The following is an 11,318-nucleotide window of genomic DNA, read 5'->3' as shown; positions in this document are numbered from 1 at the left end:
CCAAAGTAGTCTGTCTGAATGTGGTTGACAGTTACATGGCAACTGGGTATGACACCAGGATTTATCCCTAATGCATGTACTGACTTTTGGGGAACCTATTCTCGTTGGATGGGTACCTTGCTCAGCCTAGATATAGTAGGGAGGGCCTTGGACCTTCCCCAAAGTCAAGTGCCTTACCCTCCCTGAGGCTTGAATGTGGGGAGGTGGGAAGATGTGTGGAGGGAAGGGAGGGAGGAAGTGGGAACTTAGATTGATATTCCTTAAAAATCTAATAAAAAAAGAAAAAAGTACACATATTTATTTACACTTATGCATATACACACAGCAGAAAATAAAGCTAAATACAACTTTAGCATAATGTAAATGCTGGAAGAAAATATAATAAGAAAACAAATAAAGCAGAAACAGAATGTTTATAAGAATGACATGTTTACTATATTCATGTCATATTTACATACACAGGAAATAGATATAATATGAATGATGGCTCATACTGTAATTGCATTTCACAAGCTAGATATTTTCACAACAAAAATCAAATGTAACCTTAGTCAAATGTAACCTTAATTTTATTGTTACAAAATGACTTTCCAGTGTAACTTTAATCCTGAGTCCTTTTGTTATTATTCTAACAGAGTTTCCATTTGACCATTTTGTGAGAAGTTTAATATTGCTATATAAACTCAAAGCTGTTTTTAAGGTAAACTTTATTTGGCTCCAACACCACAAAAATCAATATTACACACAAGTCCACAAAAACAAATATTCCTTTAAAATTTTATTTCACCAAGCCCTCTCAGTATATGGTGCATATATGGTAAGTTTGGTGAATGTGCGCGCGCACACACACACACACACACACACACACACACACACACACACACACCGTACGCACACACACAAACCTGCCAGGCCAAGGTGGTGGAAGTAAGAGCACATACTTCAGGAATGGGTTCTTTCCATCATCATGTATTATGTGGGTACTGTAGATTGAACTTTTGTCATTGGGGTTGGTAGCAAGAGCCTTTGCTACTGAGTGATCTGGCCGAACGACCAATGCTTAAAGTACATAGCTTTTTATTAAACAATAACTGAATTCTTCATGACGAACATTATGTCTACTTAGCTGAATATTATGTTTTAGAGTACAGCCTGGAATATAAAAAGACTATTAGCTACTGAATGAAGAAACAGATATCCTTGTAGATTACTTTGTAAATTTAACTGAATAAACCTGACATAACTCTTGGTATTTTTTTAAGTAGTTGAAAATGCTGACAGAATTATGGGAAAATTCCAATGTATGTTCTTATCAGGAGGGACATGCAAATTATTTTGATTGAAATGTCTCCAATGTCCATAATTGTGGGATTGAGCATATGTCATTCAGGTCTAAGATTTAAAGCAATCCATGTTAAATAGCAAACAAATTTTATTACAATAAAAGATGTTATAATGAATATAAGTCATTGAATAGGATGTTAGAGCATTTATTTTAATAAACTAAAATAATAAATGAACACGTATTAGTTTTAAAACTGGTAACTTTGCATTCTATGTGTTATCAAACTTACCTAAAACATAAACATTAGGAAAAAATTAATAACATTAACTTTCCCTGTCAAATATTTATTATGTGATTTATAGTTTAAAAGATTTTATTGAGTTAACATTTAAAATAGTTTCAAACTTTGTTTATATTAAAGACGTAGCTAAAAATTGAGTTATTCCCTCAGAGTTTAAATATATTAGTGATCTCTGCCTCCCGACTAAGCTTGAAACCTAAGGAATCAAATTTGGGGACATGATTCACAGAGCACAGATGGAAAAGAAATAGCATTTTATCCTAAGTAGATTCCAACTTTGAAATTGTGTTCCATTTTAAAGTAAAAGTCTAAATTACAGATAATGACAAGTGACCACGGTTAACCAAGACCTCTGGAGTTGGGCAATTGTCCAAATGCAGTTTAGGAAAGCATCTGTTTTAAGGAGGCTTTGTGTTATATAACAGTTTCTATCCAATTCTTTAAAAGTTGCTTATAAGATACACATATTTTTAGCAGCTTTATGTGTTTCTATACCTAGATTCTTTCTATTATTCTATACTGGTCATTGTGTTTTCCCCATTACTAAAACCCAGACAGCTAGTTATAGTAACTTTAGGAAAATCAAGCAGTGTAACAAACACTCATGTTTCTCTCCTTTTTTATTATTTTTTTCCTCATTTTTTATTAAAAAATTTCCATTTCCTCCCCTCCTCCTTTCCCTTCCCTCTCCTCCCTTCCACCCATACCCAAACATCCTCCCTCTTGAGGCCAAAGAGCCATCAGGGTTCCCATCACGATGTTAAGTCCAAGGTCCTCCCCACTCCCCCGAGGTCCAGGAAGGTGAGCAACCAAACTGACAAGGCTCACACAGAACCCGACCATGCCATAGAGTCCAAGCCCATTGTCATCTTCCTTGGTTTCTCAGTCATCCTCCACTGTCAGCCACATTCAGAGAGTCCGGTTTGGTCGCATGTTCCATCAGTTCCATTCCAACTGGACTTGGTGATTTCCCGTTAGTTCTGTCCCACTGTCTCAGTGGGACTCATCCATTGCTGGTGGGAATGCAAACTTATGCAACCACTTTGGAAAATTAGTGTGGAGGTTTCTCAGGAAATTCCGGATCAACTTACCCCAGGACCCAGTAATTCCACTCTTGGGAATCTACCCAAGAGATGTCCAATCATACTACAAAAGCATCTGCTCAACTATGTTCATAGCAGCATTATTTGTAATAGCCAGAACCTGGAAACAACCTAGATGCCCTTCAGTGCAAGAATGGATGAAGAATCTGTGGAATATAAACATGTTAGAATACTACTCAGCGGTAAAAAAAAAAAAAATCAATGACATCTTGAATTTTGTATGCAAATGGATGAAAATAGAAAACACTATTCTGAGTGAGGTAACCCAGACCCAAAAATATGAACATGGGATGTACTCACTCATAATCGGTTTCTAGCCATAATTAAAGGACATCAAGCCTTAATTTGGGATCCTTGAGAAGATAATAAGAAGGTGAACCCAAAGAAAAACATATAGTAATCCTCCTGGATATTGGAAGTAGACAAGATATCGCCGGGCAAAAATTGGGAACTTGGGGGTAGGGTGAGACAGGGCCAAGGGCAGACGGGGAGAGAAAAGTGTGAAAGGGAGGATGTGGAGAGCTTGGGGGAATGGGATGATTTGGATATAGGAAGGGTGGATATGGGAGCAGGGAAGCATATATCTTTTTTTTTTTTTTTTTTGGTTTTTCGAGACAGGGTTTCTCTGTGGCTTTGGAGCCTGTCCTGGAACTAGCTCTTGTAGACCAGGCTGGTCTCGAACTCACAGAGATCCGCCTGCCTCTGCCTCCCAAGTGCTGGGATTAAAGGCGTGCGCCACCACCGCCCGGCGGAAGCATATATCTTAATTAAGGGAGCCATCTGAGGGTTGTCAAGAGACTTGACTCTAGAGGGGTTCCCAGGTATCCAGGGAGATGCCCCCAGCTAGTTTCTTGGGCAGCTGAGGAGAGGGAGCCGGAAAAGGCCAGATCCTATAGCCATACTGATGAATTTCTTGCATATCACCATAGAACCTTCACCTGGTGATGGATGGATTAAATGACAGAGCTCCACATTGGTGCACTGGACTGAGCTCCGAAGGTCCTGATGAGGAGCAGAATGAGGGAGAACATGAGAAAGAAAGTCAGGACCATGAGGGGTGCATTCACCCATGGAGACGGTGGGACAGAACTAACGGGAGATCACCAAGACCACTTGGAATGGGACTGATGGAACATGCAACCAAACCAGACTCTCTGAATATGGCTGATGATGTGGATGATGGTGGAGGCTGACTGAGAAACCAAGGACAATGGCGATGGGCTTCGATTCTATGGCGTGGACGGGCTCTGTGTGAGCCTTATCAGTTTGGTTGCTCACCTACCTGGACCTGGGGGTAGTTGGGAGGACCTTGGACTTAACATAAGAGTAGGGAACCCTGATGGCTCTTTGGCCTGGAGAGGGAAGGAGTGGGGGTATGGGTGTAAGGGAGGGGAGGGAAGGGGAAAGAAGAGGAGAGGAGATGGAAATTTTTAAAATATTTGTCTACCTTTTAAATTTTAAAATAATTTCGTCTACCATTTTTCATCATCTCCATTTCTTTCTTTTTTTTTCCTCATGGTTTATTTTTTTTATATTTAAAAATTTCCATCTCCTTCCCTCCTCCTCCCCCTTCCCTCCACTCCTCCTCCCCCTTCCCTCCCTCCTTCTCCCCCTTCCCTCCCCTTCCCTCCACCCATACCTCCCCTTCCCCCCTTCTCAAGGTCAAGGAGCCATCAGGGTTCCCCACTCTATGCTAAGTCCAAGGTCCTCCCAACTCCCCCCAGGTCCAGGAAGGTGATCGACCAAGCTGAGAAGGCTCCCACAGAGCCCGTCCATGCAGAAGAATCAGAGCCCAGCGCCATTGTCCTTTGCTTCTCAGTTAGCCCCCGCTGTTGGCCACATTCAGAGAGACGGGTTTGGTCGTATGATCCATCAGTCCCATTCCAACTGGAGCTGGTGATCTCCCAATAGTTCTGCCCCACCGTCTCCATGAGTGAACGCACCCCTCACGTTCCTGACTTTCTCCCTCATGTTCTCGCTCCTTCTGCTCCTCATCAGGACCTTGGGAGCTCAGTCCAGTGCTCCAATGTGGGGCTCAGTCACCTTCCCCATCTGTCGCCAGCTGGAGGTTCCCTCACGGTCCTGACTTTCTTTCTCATGTTCTCTCTCCTTCTGCTCCTCATCAGGACCTTGGAAGCTCAGTCCGGTGCTCCAATGTGGGGCTCTGTCATTTTCTTCATCTATCGTCAGGTGGAGGTTCTATGGTGATATGCAAGAAATTCATCAGTATGGCTATAGGAACTGGCCTTTTCAGGTTCCCTCTCCTCAGCTGCCCAAGGAACTAACTGCCCTGGAAACCTGGGAACCCCTCTAGGGTCAAGTCTCTTGACAACCCTCAGGTAGCTCCTTAAATTAAGATATATGATTCCCTGCTCCCATATCTACCCTTCCTATATCCCAAGCACCCCATTCCTCCGAGCTCCCCCCATTCTCCCCTTCACACTTTTCTCTCCCCATCTTCCCTTGGCCCAGTCTCGCCCAACCCTCAAGTTCCCAATTTTGCCTGGCGATCGTGTCTACTTCCAATATCCAGGAAGATTACTATATCTTTTTTTGGGAGTTCACCTTCTTATTATCTTCTCATGGATCCCAAATTTATAGGCTCGATGTCCTTCAATTATGGCTAGAAACTGATTATGAGTGAGTACATCCCATGTTCATATTTTTGGGTCTGGGTTACCTCACTCAGAATAGTGTTTTCTATTTCCATCCATTTGCCTGCAAAATTCAAGATGTCATTGTTTTTTACCGCTGAGTAGTATTCTAGCATGTATATATTCCACAGTTTCTTCATCCATTCTTCCACTGAAGGGCATCTAGGTTGTTTCCAGGATCTGGCTATTACAAATAATGCTGCTATGAACATAGATGAGCATATGCTTTTGTTGTATGATTGGGCATCTCTTGGGTAGATTCCCAAGAGTGGAATTGCTGGGTCCTGGGGTAGGTTGATCCCGAATTTCCAGAGAAACCGCCACACTGCTTTCCAAAGTGGTTGCACAAGTGTGCATTCCCACCAGCAATGGATGAGTGTAACCCTTACCCCACAACCTCTCCAGCAAAGGTTATTATTGGTGTTTTGGATTTTAGCCAATCTGACAGGTGTAAGATGATATCTCAAAGTTGTTTTGATTTGCATTTCCCTGATAGCTAGGGAGGTTGAGCATGACCTTAAGTGTCTTTTGTCCATTCGAACTTCTTCTGTTGAGAATTCTCTGTTCAGTTCAGCGCCCCATTTTTTAATTGGGTTAATTGGCATTTTACCGTCTAGTCTCTTGAGTTCCTTACATATTTTAGAGATCAGACCTTTGTCAGTTGCAGGGTTGGTGAAGATCTTTTCCCAGTCAGTAGGCTGCCTTTGTGTCTTAGTGACAATGTCCTTTGCTTTACAGAAGCTGCTCAACTTCAGGAGATCCCATTTATTCAATGTTGCCCGTAATGTCTGTGCAGCTGGGGTTATGCGCAGGAAATGGTTCCCTGTGCCCATTTGTTGTAGAGTACTTCCCACTTTCTCCTCTATCAAGCTCAATGTGTTCAAATTAATATTGAGGTCTTTAATCCATTTGGACTTGAGTTTTGTGCATGGTGATAGATATGGATCTACTTTCATTCTTCTACAGGTTGACATCCAGTTATGCCAGCACCATTTGTTGAAGATGCCCTCTTTCTTCCATTGTGTACTTTTGGCTCCTTTACCAAAAATCAGGTGTTCGTAGGTTTGTGGTTTAAGATCCGGGTCTTCTATATGATTCCATTGGTCAACTTCTCTGTTTTTATGCCGATACCAAGCTGTTTTCAATACTGTAGCTCTGTAATAGAGTTTGAAGTCAGGGATGGTAATACCTCCAGAAGAACCTTTACTGTATAAGATTTTTTTGGCTATCCTGGGTTTCTTGTTTTTCCATATAAAGTTGATTATTGTCCTCTCAATCTCTGTGAAGAATTTTAATGGGACCTTGATTGGGATTGCATTGAATCTATAGATTGCTTTTGGTAGAATTGCCATTTTTACTATGTTGATCCTCCCAATCCACGAGCAGGGGAGATCCTTCCATTTTCTGGTATCCTCTTCAATTTCTTTCTTCAAAGACTTAAAGTTCTTGTCAAATAAATCCTTCACTTCCTTGGTTAGAGATACTCCCAGATATCTTATGCTATTTGTGGCTATTGTGAAAGGTGATACTTCTCTGATTTCCCTCTCTGCTTCCTTATCCTTTGTGTATAGGAGGGTGACTGATTTTTTGGAGTTGATATTGTAACCTGCCACGTTACTGAAGGAGTTTATCAGCTATAGGAGTTCTTTGGTGGAGTTTTTGGGGTCGCTTATGTATACTATCATATCATCTGCAAATAATGAAAGTTTAACTTCTTCCTTTCCAAATTGAATCCCCTTGATTCCCTTATGTTGTCTTATTGCTATTGCTACAATTTGAAGCACTATATTGAAGAGATAAGGAGAGAGTGGACAGCCTTGTCGTGTTCCTGAATTTAGTGGGTTAGCCTTGAGTTTCTCTCCGTTTAATTTGATGTTAGCTTTCGGCTTGCTGTAAATAGCTTTTATTATATTTAGGAATGACTCTTGTATCCCTAATCTCTCCAAAACTTTTATCATAAAAGGGTGCTGAATTTTGTCAAATGCTTTTTCAGCATCTAATAAGATGACCATATGGTTTTTTTCCTTCAGTTTATTTATATGATGGATTAAATTGATAGATTTTCGTATGTTGAACCAGCCCTGCATCTCGGGGATGAAGCCTACTTGATCGTAGTGGATAATTTTTCTAATGTGTTCTTGGATTCGGTTTGACAGTATTTTATTGAGAATATTTGCATCAATGTTCATGAGTGAGATTGGCCTGTAATTCTCTTTCTTGGTTGAGTCTTTGTGTGGTTTAGGTATCAGGGTAACTGTAGCTTCATAGAAGGAATTTGGCAGTGACTCTTGTGTTTCTATATTATGAAATACCTTAAGGAGTATAGGTATTAGGTCTTCTTGGAAGTTCTGGTAGAATTCCGCATTGAAACCATCTGGTCCTGGGCTCTTTTTGGTAGGGAGGTTTCTGATAACAGTTTCTAATTCTTCGCAACTAACAGGATGATTTAGAGCATTTACCTGGTACTGGTTTAACTTTGTTATATGGTATTTATCTAAAAAAGTGTCCATTTCTTTTACATTTTCCAATTTTGTGGCATACAGGCTTTTGTAGTAAGATCTAATGATTCTCTGAATTTCCTCTGTGTCTGTGGTTATGTCCCCGTTTTCATTTCTGATCTTATTAATTTGCGTGTTCTCCCTCTGCCATTTGATTAGTTTGGCTAAGGGTTTGTCAATCTTGTTGCTTTTCTCTAAGAACCAGCTTCTTGTTTCATTGATTCTTTGGATTGTTTTCTGTGTTTCTATTTTGTTGATTTCTGCCCTCAGTTTGATTATTTGCAGTCTTCTACTTCTCCTAGGTGAGTCTGCTTCTTTTTTTTTCCAGAGCTTTCAGGTGTGCTGTTAAGTCCCCAATGAGTGCTTTCTCCGTTTTCTTTAAGTGGGCACTTAGTGCTATGAACTTTCCTCTTAGCACTGCTTTCATTGTGTCCCATAGGTTTGAGTATGTTGTGTCTTTGTTGTCATTAAATTCAAGAAAGACTTTAATTTCTTTCTTTATTTCTTTCTTGACCCAGGTGTGGGTCAGTAGTTGACTGTTCAGTTTCCATGAGTTTGTGGGCTTTCTGGGGGTTGCATTGTTGTTGAATTCTAATTTTAATCCATGGTGATCCGATATGACACAGGTGGTTACTAATATTTTTTTGTAACTGTGGAAGTTTGCTTTGTTACCAAGTATATGGTCAATTTTCTAAAAGGTTCCCTGAGCCGCAGAGAAGAAGGTATATTCTTTCCTATTTGGGTGGAATATTCTATAGATGTCTCTTAAATCCATTTTTTTCATTACCTCCATTAAGTCTTTCAATTCTCTGTTAGGTTTCTGTCTGATTGACCTGTGCATTGGTGAGAGAGGAGTGTTGAAGTCTCCAACTATTAGTGTGTGTGGTTTGCTGGCTGCCTTGAGTTCTAGAAGTGTTTCTTTTACATAAGTGGGAGCTTTTATATTAGGGGCATAGATATTCAGGATTGAGACTTCATTCTGATGGATTTTTCCTGTTATGAGTATAAAGTGTCCCTTTCCATCTCTTCTGATTGATTTTAGTTTGAAGTCAACTTTGTTGGAAATTAGTATGGCCACACCCGCTTGTTTCTTAGGACCATTTGCTTGATAAACCTTTTCCCAACCCTTTACTCTGAGTAGGTGTCTGTCTTTGTGGTTGAGGTGTGTTTCTTGTAAACAGCAATATGTTGGATCCTGTTTTCATATCCAGTCTCTTAGCCTGTGCCTTTTTATAGGTGAATTGAGTCCATTGATATTAAGTGATATTAATGACTAGTGGTTGTTCACTTCGGTCATTTTTTATAGTAGAGTTTGTGTGTTTCCTTCTTCTAGCTGTGCTGGTGAAGGGTCGCTAGATGCCTGAGTTTTTGTTGGCGTTGTTGGACTCCTTGGTTTGTGATTTTCCTTCTATTACTTTCTGCAAGGCTGGATTTGTGGGTACGTATTGTTTTTTTTTTTTTTTTTTTTTTTTTGCTTTTTACCTGAGCCAGCTTTATTGAAGATTTGATATACTTTGAACTTTGACATACTTCAATAGATGCTCCTAATTAACCAAAATTATTCCATGCTTGCACTGACACCATTAAAAGTTTATTGTAGGGTAAAACTCTTATGCCAAGTGATGACTAACATGTCAAGACTGAAATTTATTAATAATAATCAGAACTACATGGCTTCTGAAACTGCTACAGTTGAACGGGCGTAATTTAGTTTGAATGACAAAATGATAATAAATTCTGATGAGTAAGCCACACTCATTTTCAGATGGGAAGTTTGAAGAGTGTCAAGAGCACAGCTTCAGGAGAGATGGCGGCAGGAGGCTGACTCAGCTTGTGGTCTCCTCATTCCAGCTCAAGGAGCTTCTCCAGCTGATAGTTGATGGTTTTCAGGTGTTTCTTGGCTCCCAGAATCGTTCTTGCTTTAAACAACAGAGCTGGAAGACTAGATGAGTCGTACTCCTCCTTTTCCTTTGGTTCTTTCTCTTGAACATCTGAGTAGTCTTCGTACAGCTGTTTTAAGTTAGATAAGAAATGTATGGAATTCTTAAGTGATGACTTTCTCTCCTTGAGGTCGTCATATTTTGTCTGTAGTTGTTTCAATTGTGGTTCTAATCGAAGCAGTTCATCCTGGACTTCAATTAAACGCTGCCGTTTCTTTTCCATGTTGGAAATCATCTGGGTGTTCCTCCTTTTCACGGCTCTCAGCACCTGGTCGTCTTCAAGCATTCTGAAGAGTTCTCCTTTAATTTTAAAATAAAATTTGTCGATGGCTTGACAACATCTTTCAGACTCTACTCTTTGTTTATACTCCACGAAGGTTTTCTCAAACACAGACAAAATAACATCCAACTCTATGATGTCACCACGTCTCTTTCCTTCTAGACACCAAACTTGCATACTTTCAGAAGTATCTGAGTCTGTGGCTTCGCTTCCTGATTGCTTCCTTCTGCCGGGAGACGGCCTCACTTTCTTCTGAGTTTTCAGTGGTCTCTGGATTGCTCGAGTCTCTCCTACAGCAGAGGGCTGGGTGCCTTGGGGTCTCGTCTTCTTGGCCATGAGGTTTTCTGCTGGCTTGATAGGGGGTGCCGCCTGCTGCTGTGCTGGCTTCATAGGGGGTACCGCCTGCTGCTGTGCTGGCTTGACAGGGGGTGCCGCCTGCTGCTGCTGTGCTGGCTTGACAGGGGGTGCCGCCTGCTGCTGCTGTGCTGGCTTCACAGGGGGTGCCGCCTGCTGCTGCTGTGCTGGCTTCACAGGGGGTGCCGCCTGGGGCTGCTGTGTGCGTGTTCTCTCTGTGGACCCCACTTTCCTCCTTATGTCATCTTCAGAGCTCTCAAACTCATCGCTGATGGGCTCAAGCTTTCTCCTTGGCTTTTTCGTGCTGTTCTTTAGAGAACTGCTTCCTCTTGCTTCAGTCTCAGAAAGGTTGAAGCTTCTGCCCTCTTCTCTTCTGTGAGTGGCTGGAAAGACAGCCGGCCTTTTGGGCAGCTCCTCTTCGGCATCAATAACAGTACTGTGCAGAGGAGGGTCGAAGGATTCATTCAGTTCCTCTTCATCTCCCATTTCTCCCAGCATGCTTGAGACAGAATTATCCGAAAAGTCAAACGGGTCCTTAGGCTTGTGCTTTTGACCAGCTCTATGTCTCCTAGAATGTGTTCTTCCCAGAGCATTCTTTGAGTCTTTTGCACCCGGGGACTCCGGGTATCTCAAGCTTCTCCGAGCCACCATCCTATCGCTCCCGGGTACGTATTGTTTAAATCTGTTTTTGTCCTGGAATATCTTGTTTTCTCCATCAATGGTGAATGCAAGCTTTGCTGGGTATAGTAGTCTAGGCTTGCATCCATGTTCCCTTAGTGTCTCTAGCACATCTATCCAAGCTCTTCTGGCTTTCATGGTTTCCATTGAGATGTCAGGTGTAATTCTGATAGGTTTCCCTTTATATGTTACTTGACCTTTTTCCTTTGCAGCTCTTAATATCTG

General features: G+C 41.4%; 1 protein-coding gene across 2 annotated transcripts; it reads right to left on the bottom strand.

The window, feature by feature from the left end:
- Positions 1–9,683: 9,683 nt before the first annotated feature.
- Positions 9,684–11,066, bottom strand: LOC119808427 (centromere protein U-like). 2 transcript variants are annotated; one of them, XM_038320947.1, is made up of 2 exons: positions 10,593–11,066; positions 9,684–10,445 (listed from the first exon to the last, which is right to left on the bottom strand). In XM_038320947.1, exons 1-2 carry the CDS (start codon positions 11,064–11,066, stop codon positions 9,684–9,686), a joined length of 1,236 nt encoding a protein of 411 aa, XP_038176875.1. The 2 variants fall into 2 exon arrangements, with proteins under 2 accessions (XP_038176875.1, XP_038176876.1); XM_038320948.1 differs by having other exon boundaries at positions 9,684–10,433.
- Between the last annotated feature and the right edge of the window lie 252 nt (positions 11,067–11,318).

This window comes from Arvicola amphibius, chromosome 2, assembly GCF_903992535.2.
Source record: "Arvicola amphibius chromosome 2, mArvAmp1.2, whole genome shotgun sequence".
Classification (NCBI taxonomy): Eukaryota; Metazoa; Chordata; class Mammalia; order Rodentia; family Cricetidae; genus Arvicola; species Arvicola amphibius.
This window is presented reverse-complemented; position numbering and strand designations above follow the sequence as displayed.